Genomic DNA, 24,534 nt, shown 5'->3' on the forward strand with positions numbered 1-24,534 from the left:
GTGCTGCATCATCTATGTATATCTGACTGTGCTGAGTGCTCAGTGCTCACACAGCTTAATTGTGGGGGAGACTGGGGAGCAGTAGCAGGAGTACATATTATTTAACAGTGCACGCTTTTGCTGCCAGAGTGCCACTGCCAGTGTGACTGACTAGTGACCACCAGTATATTGTGATTGTCTGCCTGAAAAAGTTAAACACTCGTCGTGTGGTGTTTTTATTCTATAAACGCATTCTGCTGACAGTGTCCAGCAGGTCCGTCATTAATTATATAATATATACCTGTCCGGCTGCAGTAGTGATATATATATATATATATATATTTTATATCATTATCATCCAGTCTATATTAGCAGCAGACGCAGTACGGTAGTCCACGGCTGTAGCTACCTCTGTGTCGGCAGTCGCTCGTCCATCCATAATTGTATACCACCTACCTGTAGTGTTTTTTTTTTCTATCTTCTTGATACTAGTAGCTTACTTTAGGAGTCTGCAGTGCTGACAGTGTCCAGCAGGTCCGTCATTATAATATATACCTGTCCGGCTGCAGTAGTGATATATATATATTTTTTATATCATTATCATCCAGTCTATATTAGCAGCAGACGCAGTACGGTAGTCCACGGCTGTAGCTACCTCTGTGTCGGCAGTCGCTCGTCCATCCAAAATTGTATACCACCTACCTGTGGTGTTTTTTTTTTTTCTATCTTCTTGATACTACAAGTAGCTTACTTTAGGAGTCTGCAGTGCTGCTGACAGTGTCCAGCAGGTCCGTCATTATATAATATATACCTGTCCGGCTGCAGTAGTGATATATATATTTTTTTTATATCATTATCATCCAGTCTATATTAGCAGCAGACGCAGTACGGTAGTCCACGGCTGTAGCTACCTCTGTGTCGGCAGTCGCTCGTCCATCCATAATTGTATACCACCTACCTGTGGTGTTTTTTTTTTTTCTATCTTCTTGATACTACTAGTAGCTTACTTTAGGAGTCTGCAGTGCTGCTGACAGTGTCCAGCAGGTCCGTCATTATATAATATATACCTGTCCGGCTGCAGTAGTGATATATATATATTTTTTATATCATTATCATCCAGTCTATATTAGCAGCAGACGCAGTACGGTAGTCCACGGCTGTAGCTACCTCTGTGTCGGCAGTCGCTCGTCCATCCATAATTGTATACCACCTACCTGTTGTGTTTTTTTTTTTCTATCTTCTTGATACTAGTAGCTTACTTTAGGAGTCTGCAGTGCTGACAGTGTCCAGCAGGTCCGTCATTATATAATATATATACCTGTCCGGCTGCAGTAGTGATATATATATATTTTTTATATCATTATCATCCAGTCTATATTAGCAGCAGACGCAGTACGGTAGTCCACGGCTGTAGCTACCTCTGTGTCGGCAGTCGCTCGTCCATCCATAATTGTATACCACCTACCTGTGGGTTTTTTTTTGTTTTCTATCTTCTTGATACTACTAGTAGCTTACTTTAGGAGTCTGCAGTGCTGCTGACAGTGTCCAGCAGGTCCGTCATTATATAATATATACCAATGTCCGGCTGCAGTAGTGATATATATATATTTTTTATATCATTATCATCCAGTCTATATTAGCAGCAGACGCAGTATGGTAGTCCACGGCTGTAGCTACCTCTGTGTCGGCAGTTGCTCGTCCATCCATAATTGTATACCACCTACCTGTGGTGTTTTTTTTTTCTATCTTCTTGATACTAGTAGCTTACTTTAGGAGTCTGCAGTGCTGACAGTGTCCAGCAGGTCCGTCATTATATAATATATACCTGTCCGGCTGCAGTAGTGATATATATATATATATATTTTATATCATTATCATCCAGTCTATATTTGCAGCAGACGCAGTACGGTAGTCCACGGCTGTAGCTACCTCTGTGTCGGCAGTCGCTTGTCCATCCATAAGTATACTAGTATCCATCCATCTCCATTGTTTACCTGAGGTGCCTTTTAGTTGTGCCTATTAAAATATGGAGAACAAAAATGTTGAGGTTCCAAAAATAGGGAAAGATCAAGATCGACTTCCACCTCGTGCTGAAGCTGCTGCCACTAGTCATGGCCGAGACGATGAAATGCCAGCAACGTCGTCTGCCAAGGCCGATGCCCAATGTCATAGTACAGAGCATGTAAAATCCAAAACACCATATATCAGCAAAAAAAGGACTCAAAAATCTAAAATAAAATTGTCGGAGGAGAAGCGTAAACTTGCCAATATGCCATTTACCACACGGAGTGGCAAGGAACGGCTGAGGCCCTGGCCTATGTTCATGGCTAGTGGTTCAGCTTCACATGAGGATGGAAGCACTCAGCCTCTCGCTAGAAAAATGAAAAGACTCAAGCTGGCAAAAGCACAGCAAAGAACTGTGCGTTCTTCGAAATCCCAAATCCACAAGGAGAGTCCAATTGTGTCGTTTGCGATGCCTGACCTTCCCAACACTGGACGTGAAGAGCATGCGCCTTCCACCATTTGCACGCCCCCTGCAAGTGCTGGAAGGAGCACCCGCAGTCCAGTTCCTGATAGTCAGATTGAAGATGTCAGTGTTGAAGTACACCAGGATGAGGAGGATATGGGTGTTGCTGGCGCTGGGGAGGAAATTGACCAGGAGGATTCTGATGGGTAGGTGGTTTGTTTAAGTCAGGCACCCGGGGAGACACCTGTTGTCCGTGGGAGGAATAGGGCCATTGACATGCCTGGTGAAAATACCAAAAAAATCAGCTCTTCGGTGTGGAAGTATTTCAACAGAAATGCGGACAACATTTGTCAAGCCGTGTGTTGCCTTTGTCAAGCTGTAATAAGTAGGGGTAAGGACGTTAACCACCTCGGAACATCCTCCCTTATACGTCACCTGCAGCGCATTCATAATAAGTCAGTGACAAGTTCAAAAACTTTGGGCGACAGCGGAAGCAGTCCACTGACCAGTAAATCCCTTCCTCTTGTAACCAAGCTCACGCAAACCACCCCACCAACTCCCTCCGTGTCAATTTCCTCCTTCCCCAGGAATGCCAATAGTCCTGCAGGCCATGTCACTGGCAATTCTGACGAGTCCTCTCCTGCCTGGGATTCCTCCGATGCATCCTTGCGTGTAACGCCTACTGCTGCTGGCGCTGCTGTTGTTGCTGCTGGGAGTCGATGGTCATCCCAGAGGGGAAGTCGTACTCGTAAGACCACTTTTACTACTTCCACCAAGCAATTGACTGTCCAACAGTCCTTTGCGAGGAAGATGAAATATCACAGCAGTCATCCTGCTGCAAAGCGGATAACTGAGGCCTTGGCATCCTGGGCGGAGAGAAACGTGGTTCCGGTATCCATCATTACTGCAGAGCCAACTAGAGACTTGTTGGAGGTACTGTGTCCCCGGTACCAAATACCATCTAGGTTCCATTTCTCTAGGCAGGCGATACCGAAAATGTACACAGACCTCAGAAAAAGACTCACCAGTGTCCTAAAAAATGCAGTTGTACCCAATGTCCACTTAACCACGGACATGTGGACAAGTGGAGCAGGGCAGGCTCAGGACTATATGACTGTGACAGCCCACTGGGTAGATGTATGGACTCCCGCCGCAAGAACAGCAGCGGCGGCACCAGTAGCAGCATCTCGCAAACGCCAACTCTTTCCTAGGCAGGTTACACTTTGTATCACCGCTTTCCAGAATACGCACACAGCTAAAAACCTCTTACGGCAACTGAGGAAGATCATCGCAGAATGGCTTACCCCAATTGGACTCTCCTGTGGATTTGTGGCATCGGACAACGCCAGCAATATTGTGTGTGCATTAAATCTGGGCAAATTCCAGCACGTCCCATGTTTTGCACATACCTTGAATTTGGTGGTGCAGAATTATTTAAAAAACGAGAGGGGCGTGCAAGAGATGCTGTCGGTGGCCAGAAGAATTGCGGGACACTTTCGGCGTACAGGCACCACGTACAGAAGACTGGAGCACCACCAAAAACGCCTGAACCTGCCCTGCCATTATCTGAAGCAAGAAGTGGTAACGAGGTGGAATTCAACCCTCTATATGCTTCAGAGGTTGGAGGAGCAGCAAAAGGCCATTCAAGCCTATACAACTGAGCACGATATAGGAGGTGGAATGCACCTGTCTTAAGCGCAGTGGAGAATGATTTCAACGTTGTGCAAGGTTCTGCAACCTTTTGAACTTGCCACACGTGAAGTCAGTTCAGACACTGCCAGCCTGAGTCAGGTCATTCCCCTCATCAGGCTTTTGCAGAAGAAGCTGGAGACATTGAAGGAGGAGCTAACACAGAGCGATTCCGATAGGCATGTGGGACTTGTGGATGGAGCCCTTAATTCGCTTAACAAGGATTCACGGGTGGTCAATCTGTTGAAATCAGAGCACTACATTTTGGCCACCGTGCTCGATCCTAGATTTAAAACCTACCTTGGATCTCTCTTTCCGGCAGACACAAGTCTGCTGGGGTTCAAAGAACTGCTGGTGACAAAATTGTCAAGTCAAGCGGAACGCGACCTGTCAACATCTCCTCCTTCACATTCTCCCGCAACTGGGGGTGCGAGGAAAAGGCTCAGAATTCCGAGCCCACCCGCTGGCGGTGATGCAGGGCAGTCTGGAGCGACTGCTGATGCTGACATCTGGTCCGGACTGAAGGACCTGACAACGATTACGGACATGTCGTCTACTGTCACTGCATATGATTCTCTCCCCATTGAAAGAATGGTGGAGGATTATATGAGTGACCGCATCCAAGTAGGCACGTCAGACAGTCCGTACTTATACTGGCAGGAAAAAGAGGCAATTTGGAGGCCCTTGCACAAACTGGCTTTATTCTACCTAAGTTGCCCTCCCACAAGTGTGTACTCCGAAAGAGTGTTTAGTGCCGCCGCTCACCTTGTCAGCAATCGGCGTACGAGGTTACATCCAGAAAATGTGGAGAAGATGATGTTCATTAAAATGAATTATAATCAATTCCTCCGTGGAGACATTGACCAGCAGCAATTGCCTCCACAAAGTACACAGGGAGCTGAGATGGTGGATTCCAGTGGGGACGAATTGATAATCTGTGAGGAGGGGGATGTACACGGTGATATATCGGAGGATGATGATGAGGTGGACATCTTGCCTCTGTAGAGCCAGTTTGTGCAAGGAGAGATTAATTGCTTCTTTTTTGGTGGGGGTCCAAACCAACCGGTCATTTCAGTCACAGTCGTGTGGCAGACCCTGTCACTGAAATGATGGGTTGGTTAAAGTGTGCATGTCCTGTTTATACAACATAAGGGTGGGTGGGAGGGCCCAAGGACAATTCCATCTTGCACCTCTTTTTTCTTTCATTTTTCTTTGCGTCATGTGCTGTTTTGGGGGTGTTTTTTGGAAGGGCCATCCTGCGTGACACTGCAGTGCCACTCCTAGATGGGCCAGGTGTTTGTGTCGGCCACTAGGGTCGCTTAGCTTAGTCACACAGCTACCTCATTGCGCCTCTTTTTTTTCTTCTTTGCGTCATGTGCTGTTTGGGGACTAGTTTTTTGAAGGGCCATCCTGCGTGACACTGCAGTGCCACTCCTAGATGGGCCAGGTGTTTGTGTCGGCCACTTGGGTCGCTTGTCTTACTCACACAGCTACCTAATTGCGCCTCTTTTTTTCTTTGCGTCATGTGCTGTTTGGGGAGTGTTTTTTGGAAGGGCCATCCTGCGTGACACTGCAGTGCCACTCCTAGATGGGCCAGGTGTTTGTGTCGGCCACTTGGGTCGCTTATCTTACTCACACAGCTACCTAATTGCGCCTTTTTTTTTCTTTGCGTCATGTGCTGTTTGGGGAGTGTTTTTTGGAAGGGCCATCCTGCGTGACACTGCAGTGCCACTCCTAGATGGGCCAGGTGTTTGTGTCGGCCACTTGGGTCGCTTATCTTACTCACACAGCTACCTCATTGCGCCTCTTTTTTTCTTTGCATCATGTGCTGTTTGGGGAGTGTTTTTTGGAAGGGCCATCCTGCGTGACACTGCAGTGCCACTCCTAGATGGGCCAGGTGTTTGTGTCGGCCACTTGGGTCGCTGAGCTTAGTCATCCAGCGACCTCGGTGCAAATTTTAGGACTAAAAATAATATTGTGAGGTGTTCAGAATAGACTGAAAATGAGTGGAAATAATGGTTATTGAGGTTAATAATACTTTGGGATCAAAATGACCCCCAAATTCTATGATTTAAGCTGTTTTTTAGGGTTTTTTGAAGAAAAAAAAACCGAATCCAAAACACACCCGAATCCGACAAAAAAAATTCGGTGAGGTTTTGCCAAAACGCGTTCGAACCCAAAACACGGCCGCGGAACCGAACCCAAAACCAAAACACAAAACCCGAAAAATTTCCGGTGCTCATCATTATGTGTAAGATCATGTACTGAATGCCCCAGTTGTGGATCTACCAGGAAACATTATAGTCGACAGAAAACCTAGTATTCGTCGACAGTAGGGAGTAGTAACCAGGCAAAAAACATTCTTGCGACCCCGAAGGGTCCAAGGGAAGTATACATATAATTTTAATATCGCTCCCCCACAAATACTACCATGGCTGTGCACAAGCTACAGGCCCACGGAACCGTACCACACCTATACATAAAAATATACATACAGGCATAAGTTAGTTACAGCATGTCCATTTACACCCAGTAATAACCTATAAATAACCTAGGGCATAAAATGAACAACTGCTACAGAGAAGTGTCTCTCTAGAAGCATTGGGACAGGGGCCCCTTCAAAATGCTGCTATGGAGCCCACAAATTTCTGGCTACGACCCTGGCTACACACATAAACTATAGTATAAACAAACTAGGGACCAGTTAATTTAGCAAAACTGCAACTGCATATGATCAAATGCTGGGGGCCGCCCAGCGCAGGGCAAGGTTGCCCAGCATGTTAATCAGCAGCCAGTGATGTGATTGCAAATAAATTGCGATCGCATCGGCGAGTCTGAAATTAGGGTTGACTTCCTGCATACGCAGCTAGGCTGTGTATGCAATCGGAAGCCGCCATTTTTCTGTTCACAGTGGCTGCATGTGATGTCATGTAGCCGCCCCGAAAGCGGCCAGGACCCGCCTGCATTTTCATTGCCACATCCCCACAATGCCACGCCGCCGCCCCCGTCTGCCCAGTGAATGCCTCTGCTGTCAATCACTGCGATGCGATCACATCTCCCGGGTTGCGCATGCACATAACGGGCCTTGCGCGTATACACTGGCCTGAAAAATGAGGAAATGTGATCGCATCAGTGATGCATACTGAATAAGGCCCAAAGATGAATACACAATCACATCAAGTAATTTTTGCAATTGAGATATGAATATAGTGCATATTAAATATATGCACATAAATCCTTACACAAAGACACAGTAATACACTGTAAATGTTTATGTTTATATTAAACTAATACTATTTAAGTAAATTTATTGTACTACTGCACTAAGCTGTAAATTACCTCATGCTCATTTTATATGATGTGATTTTAATAGTTGTTATTCATTAATGTTAAATCCTTGTACAATTGTTAATTGTATGTGTTATCTTTGTGTTATTATTTTCAGAGACTGGAAATCTTGGAACAAATTCTATATGTGATTGGCAGGTCACTGAAAATAGAGGAGTTGATTTTAGAGAACTGTGGGTTAAAATGGTAAGAAAATATGTTTATATATAAATAAATATTTACAGTATGTTCATATAATAGCTTACTGCAAGTTGGCTTAGCATTCAGGGGACAGTGGACATCTGTCCCAGGCTTTTTAGTGTACAACAATGAAAATGCAGGCATGCGTATAGGCAATTTATATTTGGAAACTTGGTAAGTTATACAGCTATAATCAGAGCCAAAGAGAGCAATGATGAGCCCCTTGAGGTGTGGCCTAATGCATCTGAAAAAATAAAGTAAAATGAATAAAAAAACTACTGTATAGGGCCAAGGAGGGAGGCACTCTTCCCCCTGTACAGGAAGCCCATGCTCCTGCCAGGCACCTTAAAAATAAATAAATCATTTTTACTACATATAGGGGGTAATTCCAAGTTGATCGCAGCAGGATATTTTTTAGCAGTTGGGCAAAACCATGTGCACTGCAGGGGGGGGCAGATATAACATTTGCAGAGAGAGTTAGATTTGGGTGGGTTATTTTGTTTCTGTGCAGGGTAAATACTGGCTGCTTTATTTTTACACTGCAATTTAGATTGCAGATTGAACTCACCACACCCAAATCTATCTCTCTCTGCACATGTTATATCTGCCTCCCCTGCAGTGCACATGGGAGGTCATTCCGAGTTGTTCGCTCGCAAGCAGATTTTAGCAGATTTGCTCATGCTAAGCCGCCGCCTACTGGGAGTGAATCTTAGCATCTTAAAATTGCGACCGAAGTATTCGCAATATTGCGATTACACACCTCGTAGCAGTTTCTGAGTAGCTCCAGACTTACTCGGCATCTGCGATCAGTTCAGTGCTTGTCGTTCCTGGTTTGACGTCACAAACACACCCAGCGTTCGCCCAGACACTCCTCCGTTCCTCCGGCCACTCCTGCGTTTTTTCCGGAAACGGTAGCGTTTTTTCCCACACGCCCATAAAACGGCCTGTTTCCGCCCAGTAACACCCATTTCCTGTCAATCACATTACGATCGCCAGAACGATGAAAATGCCGTGAGTAAAATTCCTAAGTGCATAGCAAATTTACTTGGCGCAGTCGCAGTGCGGACATTGCGCATGCGCATTAAGCGGAAAATCGCTGCGATGCGAAGATTTTTACCGAGCGAACAACTCGGAATGAGGTCCATGGTTTTGCCCAACTGCTAACAAAGTTCCTGCTGCAATCAACTCAGAATTACCCCCATAGGACCTTATTCAGCTTCAGTAGCCGTTTTGCTATTTAACTGTCTTCAGTCGCATGCTAGCGGCACCAAGTATGCAAATGCCAGGCAGCGAAGCAATCGCAATTAAATTGTATTGCTGAATTGTGGATGCCCCCTGCCTTCGCAGACTGGCTGTGAAGGCAGACGCAAAGTGTCCATTTTTTGGGTTGCAGCGCCCACGTGTGACATCAAGCGACCTCCCAAACACAACGCTGTTTCTGACGGCATGCCCCCACAACGCCGAGTCAACACCCCCACAACGCCGCGAAGCTGCCCTGGACTGCCAAGCAAACGCCTCTGACTGTCAGTCAGACAGGCGTGCGCATAAGTGAGATTCGATTGCATCTCACTGTGTGTGCATGCACAACGTGGCTCCTGCGCGTGTGCACTGGGCATAAATAGATCAGTATGTGATCGCAGAGCTGATGTGATCCATACTAAATAAGGGCCCTGGTTCACAACACAAAAAGAGAACATTATAAAAAAGCACTGGCGCCTACTTCAAAAGAACCCTGTCCTGAAAGATATTGTGCAAGAGGCCCCAAAATGTATCCCAACAGTAGATGGAATCAGTATGATATCCCGGCTGTTGGGATATCGGCGGTCAGAAGACTGACACTGGAATCCCGACAGCCGGAATATTATTATTATTATTATTACATTTTATTTATAAGGCGCCACATGTGTTTCGCAGCGCCGTACAAAGGACAGTACAGGGAGACAAAACATAGCATTACAGTAAATAAATAACAGAAAGAGTACAGGTAACAGAGCACCACACGTTCTCAAGACATAATACAGCTAAGATGTAAGTATTGATGGAGTGATCATCGTACTACTAGAGGCTGGTGGCAATAGATGGAGATGAGCTTTTACTAGCAGGATAAAGATGGTCGTTGAGTAGGGGAGAGCTGCGAGTGAAATGTGTCGAGACGAAGGCTTAGATAACAAGAGGAAAGAGGGCCCTGCTCTGAAAAGCTAACAATCTACTGGGGAGGGGCGACAGATAGATGACAAGAGGTGCAGGCAAGTGGGAGGTAGCCTGATAGCAGTATTCAAGCAAAGCTGAGATGTTGACGGCATGAGGCAGGGGGGTGGAGGCGCGGCTTCAGCACTGGGTTATCATACTGAATCTGATTACATCTACTGTATAGAAGAGAAGGGCACCCGATTTGAAAACAAATCTAATCAGAAGTGGACTACCCTATGAATCCAACAATCCATTTAGAAATGAAGGAATCCATAGATCATGTGGAATGTGCACATTATGCAAACTGGTTCCCAGTAAGACAACAAAATTTACTAGTTTTAAAGTAAAAGACAAAGCGTATAGAATAAAGAATTGTATAACATTTCACACATGCAGTGTAATATACATTATTGAATGTGCATGTGGTCTCTTTTACTGTATGTTGGCAAGATCTTGAAGCTGGGGCATTTTAAGATGCCAGAGTGCAGGTCTCCAGGAATATGGTTTGCAATTGCCATGTTCCCGGGGGACACCTCCAGTGCACATGGGCAAATCACTCAGAATTGGCCACGACGGACAATTTCCAAGTGAGTTGTGCCCTGACTCTGGAGGGGTAAGTATACTCTATGGGTGCAGTGCGTGCCTAGGGGTCCGTGTTCACCGCACACACTGCACCCATTATAAAAACACCTATGTCTTGAGGTCTTTACAAATTCACCTGCACAACATGCTAGGAAAATTAAAAAAGGCCTGGAGAAGCATAGTTTGTCAGAACACTTTAAAAACACTCATACTGTAAGTGCTGCACAAAGGGAATACAAAATTTCTTGGCATTCAGTAATGTAAAGCAAACTGGAGGGACAAGTATGATGAAAAGGTGCTAGCCAAGTCTGAAATGTCCTGGATTTTTAAATTAGACACCATTATTACACCAGGACTGAACAAGGAATTTAAATATAAATGGTTCCTATAGGTATCTGCATTGATCGGAACAATGGACCCATTGTGCAATTTTTGCCGATATGTTCGGAAAAACATTTAGAAAGTGATAATCTTTTCTGCCTGGCACACAATGTTTATTAGTTATTATTTTTCATATTTGTACTATTTCTATTTTTTATATGGTGCTAACAGACCTTTTTTGTGTTAATAGTTACTTCACTTGCATCCCAGAGGATACTGGGGATCCATTTAGTACCATGGGGTATTGAAGGGTCTACTAGGAGCCATGGGCACTTTAAGAATTTGATAGTGTGTGCTGGCTCCTCCCTCTATATGCCCCTCCTACCAGACTCAGTTTAGAATATGTGCCCAGAGGAGCCGGTCACGCTTATGGAAGCTCTTGAAGAGTTTTCTGTATTTATTTTATCTGTTTGTTATTTTCAGGCAAGACTGGTTGGCACCAGCCTGCCTGCTTAGTGGGACTTAGGGGGGGGGGGACGTCCCAACCATTTGAAGGGTTAATGGTCTTGATCCCCGCTGACAGAACATTAGCTCCTGAGGGAACTATTCGTAAGCCCCACCACAGCAAGCGTACATTCCCGCAGCACGTCGCCACCCCTAACAGAGCCAGAAGAATGAAGACTGGTGAGTACTAAGCCGGTGTCTCAATTAGCGGGTCGCTGGCCATTATGGCGGCACAAGGGTATGGAGACACACGGCTGCTGACCGTCTCCAGATTCAGTACACAGTGCAGTCGCCCAGCTTCTAAGGGGGCGAACTTAGTCTCAGTACACTGTACACAGTACCCAGACTGGCAAACAATCTCACATAGAGCCAACACGGAGGCTCCCATTCCTGGGAATGATACCGGACACGGAGTCACAAAAGTTGTTCCTTCCGTTAGAAAAGGCATTGGTAATCTAGTGGATGGTTCGGGATGTCCTGAAGCCAACCCGGGTGTCGGTGCATCTGTGCTTTCGCCTTCTGGAGAAAATGGTGGCCTCTTCCGAGGCACTTCAATATGGAAGGTTTCACGCAAGACCCTTCCAGCTCGATCTGATGGACAAATGGTCCGGATCACATCTACACATGCACCAGAGGAGCCGTCTGTCGCCAAAGGCCAGGATCTCCCTTCTGTGGTGGCTACAGTCTTCTCACCTCGAGGTTCGGAAGTCAGAACTGGATTCTGTTAACCACAGATGCAAGCCTCAGAGGTTGGGGAGCAGTCACCCAGGGGGTGCAGTTTCAGGGAAGATGGTCAAGTCAGGAAATCATCATTCCAATCGACATTCTGGAACTCAGGGCCATATACAACGCCCTTCTGCAGGCCTCCCATTTTCTTCAAGATCGGGCAATCCAGTCGGACAATGTGACGGCAGTAACGTACATAAACTGATAGGGTGGAATGAAAAGCAGAGAAGCAATGTCAGAGGTGTCAAGAGTTCTCCTCTGGGCAGAAAGAAATGCTGTGGCGTTGTCAGCGGTCTTCATTCCGGGAGTAGACAACTGGGAAGCAGAATTCCTCAGCAGACACGACCTGCACCCGGGGGAGCGGGACCTGCACCCAGAAGTGTTCAGGTGCTTGACAAGTCGATGGAGATATCCACAAATTGACATGATGGCCTCTCGTCTCAACAAGAAGCTCAGGCGGTATTGTTCCAGGTTGAGAGACCCACAGTCGGTGGCGATAGACGCTCTGACAACTCCATGGGTCTATCAGACGGTGTACGTGTTTCATCCACTTCCTCTGATCCCAAGAATTCTAAAACAAATAAAAAGGGAAAAGGTTCAAGTAATTCTCATTGCTCTGGAAAGGCCAAGAAGGGCCTGGTACGCGGACCTTCTGGAGATGCTCCTCGAAGATCCGTGGCCTCTACCTCTTTGCAAGGATCTTCTGCAACAGGGCCCGTTCATCTATCAGGACTTACCGTGGCTACGTTAGATGGCATGGAAGTTGAACGGCTGATTCTAGTCAGGAGATGGATCTCTAACAAGGTTATCCCGACTATGATCCAAGCCAGGAAGGGGGTAACATCTAAGCATTAGCATCGTATTTGGAACAAATACATCTCTTGGTGTGAGAGCAGAACTTATTCTGCTGTGTAATGGCATCTGGCATGTTTCCTGCTTTTTCTGCAGGCAGGCGTAGATGTGGGCCTGTGTCTGGGCTCCATAAATGTCCAGATTTCGGCCTTGTCCATTTTCTTTCAGAAACAATTAGCTTCTCTCCCTGAGGTCCAGACGTTCTTGAAAGGTGTTCTGCACATCCAACCTCCCTTTGTGTCTCCCACGGCACCTTGGGATCTCAATGTGGTGCTGCAGTTCCTCCAATTGGACTGGTTTGAACAGTTACAGGAGTTGGACGTAAAATATCTTACGTGGAAGACCATCACACTTTTGGCCTTGGCTTCAGCAAGACGTGTGTCGGAGCTGGGAGCTTTGCCTCACAAAAGTCCCTATTTCATTTTCTATGAGGACAGAGCTGAACTCAGAACTCGTCAGCAATTTCTTTCTAAAGTAGTGTCTGCATTTCACTTCAACCAAACTATTGTGGTTCCGGTTGTCACTGACACCTCTGCTACTTCAAAGTCTTTGGATGTTGTGAGGGCTTTGAAGGTGTATGTGAAAAGAACAGCTCGTAACAGAAAGATGGACTTGCTGTTTGTTCTTTATGATCCCAATAAAATTGGGTGTCCTGCTTCAAAGCTGACAATTGCACGCTGGATCAGACTTACTATCCAGCATGTTTATTCCATGGCAAGTTTGCCATGTCCAAAATCTGTACAGGCCCACTCTACTAGGTCGATGGGTTCTTCCTGGGTGGCTGGCTGGGTGTTTCGGCTTTACAGCTCTGCCGAGCAGCTATTTGGTCAGGTTCGAACACGTTTGCTAAGTTCTACAAGTTCGATACTTTGGCCTCTGAGGACCTTCAGTTTGGTCAATCAGTTCTGTAGAAACCTCAGCACTCTCCCACCCGGTTTAGGAGCTTTAGTACATCCCCATGGTACTAAATGGACGTAAGAGAATATAGGATTTTAATTACCTACCAGTAAATCTTTTTCTCGTAGTCCGTAGAGGATACTGGGCACCCGCCCAGTGCTTCGTTTTTTCTGCACTCTTATTTGGTTAAGTAATGTTGGTTCAGCCGTTGCTGTTCCTGTTTCAAGTTTGGTTAGCATGGCTTTCCTCTTGTTGTGTGTGTTGGTTCGGAATCTCACCACTATTCTTATCTATCCATCTCTCAAAGTATGTCCGTCTCCTCGGGCACAGTTTCCTAGACTGAGTCTGGTAGGAGGGGTATAGAGAGAGGAGCCAGCCCACACTATAAAATTCTTAAAGTGCCCATGGCTCCTAGAGGACCCATCTATACCCCATGGTACTAAATGTACCCAAGTGTCCTCTACGGACTACGAGAAAAGATTTACCAGTAGGTAATTAAAATCTTATTTTTTCTTTGCATAATGTGCTCTTTGGAGCCTAGTTTTTAAAAGTGCCATCCTGTCTGGCACTGCAGTGCCACTCCTAGATGGGCCAGGTGTTTGTGCCGCACACTTCTGTCACTTAGCTTAGTCATCCAGCTACCTCGGTGCAACCTTTTGGCCTAAAAACAATATTGTGAGGTGTTCAGAATAGACTGGAAATGAGTGGAAATTAATGTTATTGAGGTTAATAATACTGTAGGACCAAAAATACCCCAAAATTCTGTGATTTTAGCTGTTTTTATGTTTTGATTTGTTTTGTTTTTAAATCCAGATCCAAAACCAAAACCTGAAACGATGGTTTTGGAAAAATCAATCCAGAGCCAAAATACGAACGGAGATCCAGATCCAAAACACAAAACCCGAAAAGTGTCCTCCACACATCTCTAGTATAAATGTATAAGTTCTGCAAAGTGGTACTTGATGTAATCACGTAGTGGTTTTTCGGTACTCACCAAAAAAGGCTAATAACTCCTGCTCTAGACAGTATAGAGAGAATTCTAATTGGCAGCAATAGTGATTAACATTACTGACACAGGTCATGTGTTCCATTCTTGCTCAAACCACTATCTCTGTGGAGTTTATATTTTATCTCTGTGTTTGCATGGGTTTCCTTCCAATGTTCCAGTTTCTACACAGACTCCAGAAACAGACTGGATGGTTAAATGGCTTCTGATAAACATTTAACCCTTGTGTCATACAGTGCTTGCCAATGCTCCATGAATGTCAGGTAGACTACCTGAAATGGTAGCAATCTCCCTGACTACCTAAAGATTTTAGCAATTTCCCTGGTTGCACTTTACCCCATTAAGTAACTGTTTTTAACTTGGGAAAAAAAAAAAATCAGAAACAAATACAAGTGCAATTTATCTACATTGATTATAAGGCATAATGATGACTATAGCTTAGAGATGAACAGTTCAATTTTTTTTTATAATCCGAACAACCCCAAATTTAGGGGATCTTAGTGATTCTGAGTTCTAACTCGGGTCTTCCTGCCACATTCGGATCCCAGAATCAGGCAAAAATTTATTTTCCCAGAGTTGGATCTCACATTTTGGATTTTCCTGGAGTCAGATCTCGCATATTTTGGTTCCCATATAAATGTTGTGATTAGGCACCAATTCACACTGGAGAGCAGAGGGAGAGAGTGTAGCCCAGGGCTGGAGTACTGTGTAAAAAAAAAAAAATTAACACTACAGATATTTAGTAGAGATGTGCGGCTAGCACTTTTCGTGTTTTGGTTCTAATTCCACTTTTGTGTTTTGGTTTTGGCTTGGTTTTGCCAAAACCACACTTTTGTGTTTTGGTTTTGGATCTGGATGATTTTTAAGAAAACTTAAAAACAGCTAAAATCACAGAATTTTGGGGTAATTTTGCTCCTACGGTATTATTAACTTCAATAGCATTCATTTCCACTCACTTCCAGTCTATTCTGAACATCTCACACCTCACAATATTGTTTTTAGGCCTAAAAGTTGCACTGAGGTGGCTGTATGACTAAGCTAAGCGACACAAGTGTGCGGCACAAACACCTGGCGCATCTAGGAGTGGCACTGCAGTTGCAGACAAGATGGCACTATTCAAAAACTAGTCCCCAAACAGCACATAATGCAAAGAAGAAAAAGAGGTGCAATTAGGTAGCTGGATGGCCAAGCTAAGCGACACAAGTGTGCGGCACAAACATCTTGTCCATCTAGGAGTGGCACTGCAGTGTCAGACAGGATGGCACTTTTCAAAAACTAGGCCCCAAACAGCATCTCATGCAAAGATGTAGAAGAGGTGCAGTGAGGTAGCTGTATGACTAAGCCAAGTGACACAAACAATTGGCCCATCTAGGAGTGGAACTGCAGTGGCAGACAGGAGGGCAGATACCCCAAAAAGGCCCCAAACAGCACATGATGCAAAGAAGAAAAAAGGTGCACCGAGGTTGCTGTATGACTAAGCCAAGCAACACAAACAATTCCAACTGGAATTATACATCCAAATCACTGGAATTATACATCCAAATCACTGGAATTAATTGGCAAAATCCCTGGAATTATACGTCCAAATTACTGGAATTAATTGGAAAAATCACTGTATTTAATAATTATAAGTTCAAATCACTGAAATTATACTGCAAAATCACTGTAATTATACGTCCAAATCACTGGAATTAATTGGCAAAATCACTGTCATTAATAATTATACGTCCAAATCACTGGAATTAGTTGGCAAAATCACTGGAATTAATAATTTTATGTCCAAATCACTGAAATTAATTGCCAAAGTCACTGGAATTATACGTCCAAATCACTGGAATTAATTGGCAAAATCACTGTAATTATACGTCCAAATCACTGGAATTAAATGGCAAAATCACTGGAATTAATAATTATACGTCCAAATCACTGGAATTAATTGTCAAAATCACTGGAATTAATAATTATATGTCCAAATCACTGGAATTATACTGCAAAATCACTGTAATTATACGTCAAAGTTACTGAAATTGTCAAAATCACTGTAATTAATAATTATAGCTCCAAATCACTGAAATTATACTGCAAAATCACTGTAGTTATACTACCAAATCACTGAAATTAATTGGCAAAATCCCTGTAATTATACGTCCAAATCACTGGAATTAATTGGCAAAATCACTGTAATTATCCGTCCAAATTACTGGAATTAATTGGCAAAATCACTGGAATTATATGTCCAAATCACTGGAATTAATTGGCAAAATCACTGTAATTAATAATTATACGTCCAAATCACTGGAATTAATTGGCAAAATCACTGGAATTATACGTCCAAATCACTGGAATTATACGTCCAAATCACTGGAATTAAATGGCAGTACCACTGGACATATACGGAAGTGTCAGACAGGATATCACTTTAAAAAAATAATCCCCAAACAGCACATGATGATAAGAAGTAAAAAAGGTGCAAGATGGAATTGTCCTTGGGCACTCCCACCCACCCTTATGTTGTATACCCACCCTTATGTTGTATAAACAGGACATGCACACTTTAACAAACCAATTGTTTCAGCGACAGGGTCTGCCACACGACTGTGGCTGAAATGACTGGTTTGTTTGGGCCCCCACCAAAAAAAGAAGCAATCAATCTCTCCTTGCACAAACTGGCTCTACAGAGGCAAGATGTTGACCTCACCCCTTTCACTGTGTACATCCTCCTCCTAACAGAGTATTAATTTGTTCCCCTCGGAGTCCACCATCACAAGTCCCTGTGTACTTTCTGGAGGCAATTGTTGGTAAAGGTCTTCCTGGAGGAATTTATAATTAATTTTAATGAACATCATCTTCTCCACATTTTGTGGAAGTAACCGCCTACGCCGATCGCTGAAAAGGTTACCTACCGGCTGCACTAAACACTCTTTCGGAGTACACACTGGAGGGGGGCAACTTAGGTAAAATAAAGCAAGTTTGTGCAAAGGCATCCAAATTGCCTCTTTTTCCTTGCCTGTGGCAAGTTGAAAGGGTTGTAGAACATTGCACAAGACGGAAATCATTCTCCACTGCACTTGAGTCAGGTGCATTCCCCCTCCTTTGCCTTTATCGTAGGTGGATGTATAGGCTTGAATGGCCTTTTGCTGCTCCTCCATCCTCTGAAGCATATAGAGCAGTGGTTTCCAAACTTTTTTGAATCACGGCGCCCTAGAATATCAGAATTTTTTTCACGGCACCCCTAGGCCAAAAATTTCTTATTGAGAAATTTAGAAAGAAATATTACATTAAGTAGATTGCATTTCTATGTCATCCTTAGGGTCAGTTGTTGGTGAGGGACAAGATTTGCTTCTGTTTGGCCACATATTTTATGACTGGCAGCCACCAGCACTGGTTTTACCTATTATATTGACCATGAATAATTTGAATTGGTCCTGGACTACCAACCCAGGGCACCCCTGCAAGTGTCCCGAGGCACCCCAGGGAGCCACGGCACACAGTTTGGGAACCTCTGATATAGAGTGTTGAATTCCACCTCGTTACCACCTCTTGCTTCAGTATATGGCAGGGCATGTTCAGGCGTGTTTGATGGCGCTCCAGTCTTCGGCACGCGGTGGCTGATTGTAGAAAGTGGCCCGCAATTTTTCGCCCACCGGCAGCATCTCCTGCACGCCCCTGTCATTTTTCAAAAAATTCTGCACCACCAAATTAATTGTAGATGCAAAACATGGAACGTGCTGGAATTTGCCCTGATGTAATGCCGCACAATATTGGTGGTGTTGTCCGTTATCACAAATTCCCAGGAGAGTCTAATTGGGGTAAGCCATTCTGCAATGATGTTCCTCAGTTTCCGTAAGAGATTGTCTGCTTGTGCCTCTTACGGAAAGTGGTGATACATAGCATAGCCTGCCTAGGAACGAGTTGGCATTTGTGAGATGCTGCTACTGGTGCCGCTGCTGTTGTTGCTGCTGGAGGCCATACATCTACCCACTGGACTGTGACAGTCATATAGTTCTTAGTCTACCCTGTTCCACTTGTCCACATGTCCGTAGTTAAGTGAACAGTGGGTACAACTGCATTTTGTAGGATACTAAGGACACTTTTTCTGACGTCTCTGCACATTCTCACCCTGCCTAGAGAAGTGGAACCTAGAATGGATTTGACCAGGGACACAGTACCTCAAACAATTCTCTAAGTCCCACTGAACTAATGGCGGATACCGGCCGCACATCTAACACCAACATAGCTGTCAAGGCCTCAGTTATCTTCTTTGCAAAAGGAAGTAGTACAAGTGGTCTTCGGACTTCCCCTCTGGGATGATGATTGACTCCCAGCAGCAACAACAGCATTGGCAGCAACAGCAGGTGTACCACTCTAGGATCCTCCGGAGGAATCCCAGTTAGGAGAGGAATCCTCAGCCTTGACAGTGACATGGCCTGCAGGACTACTGACATTCCTGACTGAGGAGGAAGTTGACATTGCGGGAGTTGGTGGTGTGTCTTGCAGGAGCTTGTATACAGGAGGAAGAAGGGATTTAGGTGTCAGTGGACTGCTTACGCTCTTACCCAAAGTTTCACAACTTGACACTGACTTATGATGAATGCGCTGCAGGTGACGTATAAGGGAGGATGTTCCTAGGTGGTTAACATCCTTATCCCTACTTATTACATATTGACAGAGGCAACAGATGGCTTGACACCTGTTGTCCGGATTTGTGGAGAAATAGTACCACACCAAAGAGGTGGCTTTTTTGGTAGTTTGCCCAGGTATCACAATGGGCTTCTTCATCCCACGGACAACATGTGTCTCCCCCGGTGCCCGACTTAAACAAACCACATCACCATCAGAATCCTCATCATCAACTTCCTCCTCAGCGCCAGCAACACCCATATCCTCATCCTGGTGTACTTCAACAGTGACATCTTCAATTTCAATATCTGGAACTGGACTGTGGGTGCTCCTTCCAGCACTTGCAGGGGGCATGCAAATGGTGGATGGAGCCACCTCTTCCCGTCCAGTGTTGGGAATGTCAGGCATCGCAACCGTCGACACACTTGGACTCTCCTTGGAGATTTGTGATACCATCTCAGAACGCACAGTCCTTTTCTGTGCTCATTCCAGCTTAACTCTTTTAATTTTTCTAGTGGGAAGATGAGGGATTCCAACGTCATGTGAAGCGGAACCTCTAGTCATGAACATAGGCCAGGGCCTCAGCCGTTCCTTGCCACTCCGTATCGTAAATGGCATATTGGCAAGTTTACGTTTCTTTTCAGACCATTTAAATTTCTTTTTGGGGGTCTTTTTACTGAACTTTGGCGTTTTGGATTTTACATGCCCTCTACTATCGCAATGGGCATCAGCCTTGTCAGACGATGTTGATGGCATTTCATCGTCTATGTCATGGCTGGTGGCAGCAGCTTCAGCACTAGGAGGAAGTGGTTCTTGATCTTTCCCTATATTATTCTCCAAATGTTTGTTCTCCATTATTTTTCTGGAGTTATATAACACAATATGCGTCACAAGGGAGCATACACCTACACCTCACAGAGCAAACCCTGTAAAAATTATTTGGATTAAATATTAATAACCCCTTTATTTGGAGTAAATAATATACAGCACAGGACAGCACCACTGAATTTATATGGCAGCACCACTGGATTGGATTTATACGGAATTATATGGATTATATGGAATTGTACAGCAGGATAACTGGAATTATACGGCAGTATCACAGGAATTATACAGCAGTATCACAGGAATTATACGCCAGTATCTCGGGAATTTATACGCCAGTATTCTGAGAATTATATGACAATATCACAGGAATTATACGGCAATGTCACAGGAATTATTCTCCAGTATCACGGGAATTATATGGCAGTATCACAGGAATTATACGCCAGTATTCCGAGAATTATACGGCAATATCACAGGAATTATACGGCAATATCATAGGATTTATACGCCAGTATTCCAAGAATTATACGGCAATGTCACAGGAATTATACGCCAGTATCACGGGAATTATATGGCAGTATTCTGAGAATTATACGGCAATATCACAGGAATTATACAGCAATATCACAGGAATTATTCGCCAGTATCATGGGAATTATATGGCAATATCATTGGAATTATACGGCAATATCACAGGAATTATACGCCAGTATTCCGAGAGTTATACGGCAATATCACAGGAATTATACGACAGTATCACGGAAATTATATGGCAATATCACAGGAATTATACGACAGTATCACGGGAATTATACGGAACTAAGTCTGTCATCCTCTTTTTTTTTATAATCAAACCAAATAATTTGCATAGTGGGATATTATTAAGAGTGACACAGCATATATTAGGGTAGTGTTATTGGGTGCCTGTTATGTACCATCTGTCTGTGTAACAAAATAATAATTATTTCTTGCTAAGAAGACCTCTTTAGGAAGTAAATAGAGAAGAAGTAAGACTCTTTTGTGGGTGCACTCTTCAGGTTGATTAACAATGATCAGGATATGATGAACATATTAAAACATGACTTTTAATGGAAGTAGTTAAAATCTGGTATCCAAAATTCCAAACAACAAACAAACAACATATAATATAAAAATGATTTGGTCTCGGATTGACATCCAAAGGTATAATACTCAAAATAAGCTATTAAATTGAGTTATAGGGACCAAAACTGCCAAATCCGCAAACTGGTAATGAAAGTAGAGACTAAATTCATGCTCATACCAATAAATGGGTGGTCTTCAGTATGCCGGCAGTCGGGATTCCAGTGCTGGTATGCTGGCTGCCGGGATCCCGACCGCCGGCATAACATACTGCACCCCAATAAATCACAGGTGTTATCTTATTGTGCCAGACAGAGATTGAAAGAAGTAAAAAGATTGACAGAAATGAACGAAGATGAGAGCAGCGATTCTGCTGTCAGTGTTAGGCAAGACGTCAGGGGCTAAATAAATGATTCTACTAAACTCGGTATTCCCTGGTGGTCCCCCATCCAAGTACTGACCAAGCCCACCACTGTTTAGCTTCCAAGATCGGAGGGTATTGGGCGTCTTCAGTGTGGTATGATAGTAGATTGTTCGGGCGCATTAACTCCCTGGATCACTAATGATAGATCACTATCGGGAAATTGTTTACTTAGATAAAGTGGGAAATAACATAAAGGTGGATCTGCTGCCAACGTTAGGTGGAGATGGAATGAATGTGTAATGTTCGCATGTATTAATACTCCGGATCATTGGTGAGAGTCCACGAATAAGAAAAGAGCTGGTTTAGATAATCAAAAGATAGAGTGGATTTGACACTTAAATATGCAACTACAAAATATAGAGATGCAATTACAATTTAATTTTTGGCACATATGTTTGAGGGTTAGAATATACAAAACAATCACACCTCCATAATAATAGCAATATTGAAAAATGAATTACTCTATATGAGAGTGCCACATGAGTATGCAAAAATGTAGATGTTAAATGGAGCCCTATTCACAAATGTGTAGACAAATGTCCTAATTATATGTTGCCACTGATGAGGCTAAACACAATTATGCATTATCAGCATCCAAAATTCTGTAAAGTTAATGCCACAATTAAGGCTCACGACAACAAAATCAATGTCTGAGACACTATATAGTTTAACCCCACAATGGCTAAAGGCTAAACCCACTTATATTGCACAATAGAGTGATGCCTTATTACGTCTGTGGAGAAAAAAATCACAATGGTATTCTTGGTTGAGACAAGAAATAATTAGACTGTATATCCCAAAACGTATTATAGCAACTTGATACAGAAGAACACCACCATCTAAATGGCTGCATGCAGTCCCGCAAATTCACCCCGGTTGTGAAGGTATTGATAATGAATGCAGATACATAATACAGATCAAGAGAGACTGAGATGTGATATGGCCATATTGTCAAATGACACTAATGGTGCCAAACCTGTCCGGGGGAATGCGAGCCGTGAGACTGGATGCCAGCTGCAGAAAAGGCAAGGGAACGGAAGACCGGTTTCGCCCGCTCACAGGCTTGATCACTTCCGGATAAGAAGATCTCTTGTTCCTTATGTTTTAAAATGTAAACAATAGCCTGTCATCTTCTTTTTTTGACAATTAAATTAAATAATTAGCAAAATGTGTTATTTTAATAGTTACACCGTGTATATTAGGGTTGTGTTAATGGGTGCATGTTATACACATTATTTGCACCTCAAAAACATGTGTCAACAAAAGTCTTCAGTCTTTTAATAAAACAGCATCAGTCGTCCCTCAGTTTTTCAACTGTTGTTGGTGTTGTGGCAGTTAAGTTCAACAAAAGTAGCTAAACTACTGTCCTGGTTTTTAAAAACAAAACCAATCATGGATCATTCAACAGAAGAGCAGGAGCAAACCAATATTAGTGCTGCAGCTGCTGCCAGTCATAATACTGTTGTTACAACTGTACAGATGGAGCCATGCTAGTCGTGGCTCCATCTGTGCCTGGGCGCACCTAACACTGAGAGTGTCTCCATCCGGGGCGCACACGCACCTGTGACAAAGAATCGCCACATTCACTAGAATAGGAGAGCGTCTCCGTCCGGGGTGCACGCGCATCTATTACGGAGATGCTGACGGAGACATGCCTCATTCACTAGAATGGGAGATCTTCTCTGTACACTTCCAGCGGGACTAGGCGGACGGATCGCATAGTCATGCTGGGAGTGCACGCCTGCGATGGAGCTGCACTGGATGAGTACAGCTCCATCTGTAGATTCTTCTTTCCACACTGGATGTACTTGCCAAGGATCTTCTGGGCAGTGACCCATGTACACCCATTGTTGAGACTCGTAGAACGCACCAGTGGGTCTCTTGTCTATAACAGCTACTTTTCCTAAAAGGCGGAACATGCCTATCTGTACTGGGATGCCGAAACGTCTAATGCTGCTGGAAATAGTACGAGCTCAACGCTGAGTGACCTGGATCAATGACGGTAAAAAAAAACTACAAAGACAAGACCAAGAATACAAGAAGACAAGAACAAAACAAGGGAATAATGAATAAATAACTTAGAATAGTAAAAAGGGCATAGGTACTAACGAGATACCTGAGTACTGAGAGAAACAGAGAGTGGTACACCAATGATAATAGCAACGAGGAAGTAGTCCGGAGAGATGGCAATAATTAGAGGCAATGTTTTCTTAACTATTGGTAAATACTGTTTAAGTTTTAGTTGCCTTTTCATACACTTTCCCCTTAATCACTGTTAGTAGATTTTGAAGCAGTTGTTACATGTGATGTCTGCAGCTCTGTTCTGTCTGCTTAATTGCTGTAGCATTTGCATGGGATAAGTGATCTTTGGAGGCCTGGCTGCAGGAGTCTGTTGATTGGCTCCTGTTCTGCCTCCTGAATCTGCCTTGCACTGCTTGCTGGTCATAGAGCTTAGTTGAAGCAGAAGCACTTGTCCCTCTATGTCAGGTCCTAGTTCTGTATGAATACTGTCTTCGATTCTTCCACAGCTGCAACTCGGTAGAATCCCTGTTGTTTGTTCCTGCAACCAGACCATCGTTTGTGCCCCTGTCTCATGTGTTGTCTATAGAAGTACATTGTATGAGTACTGTCTTCCATTCTTCCACAGCTGTAGCTCTGCAGAATCTCTGTTGTTTGTTCCTGTGACAAGTCCATCGTTTGTGCCCATGTTTCATATGCTGTCTGCAGAAGTACATTGTATTGTTCATTGAATACTAAACAGCAAATATCACCTGAGTGGACTCCTGCTATGCTGCAATCATCTCCTAACAGTAGTATTGC

General features: G+C 43.9%; 1 protein-coding gene and 1 pseudogene across 1 annotated transcript in view; one reads left to right on the forward strand and one right to left on the reverse strand.

Moving 5' to 3' along the window:
- LOC134969339 (capping protein, Arp2/3 and myosin-I linker protein 3-like) overlaps positions 1–24,534 on the forward strand; it is a 1,162,896-nt gene that overhangs the window by 153,415 nt on the left and 984,947 nt on the right. The window contains exon 6 of the mRNA XM_063945252.1: positions 7,581–7,669. Within this exon, the coding sequence (XP_063801322.1) occupies positions 7,581–7,669 (89 nt within the window). The remainder of the gene's footprint in view (positions 1–7,580; positions 7,670–24,534) is intronic.
- On the reverse strand, positions 21,703–21,821 carry LOC134970694 (5S ribosomal RNA; annotated as a pseudogene).

The sequence above is a fragment of the Pseudophryne corroboree genome, chromosome 11, assembly GCF_028390025.1.
Source record: "Pseudophryne corroboree isolate aPseCor3 chromosome 11, aPseCor3.hap2, whole genome shotgun sequence".
NCBI lineage: Eukaryota > Metazoa > Chordata > Amphibia > Anura > Myobatrachidae > Pseudophryne > Pseudophryne corroboree.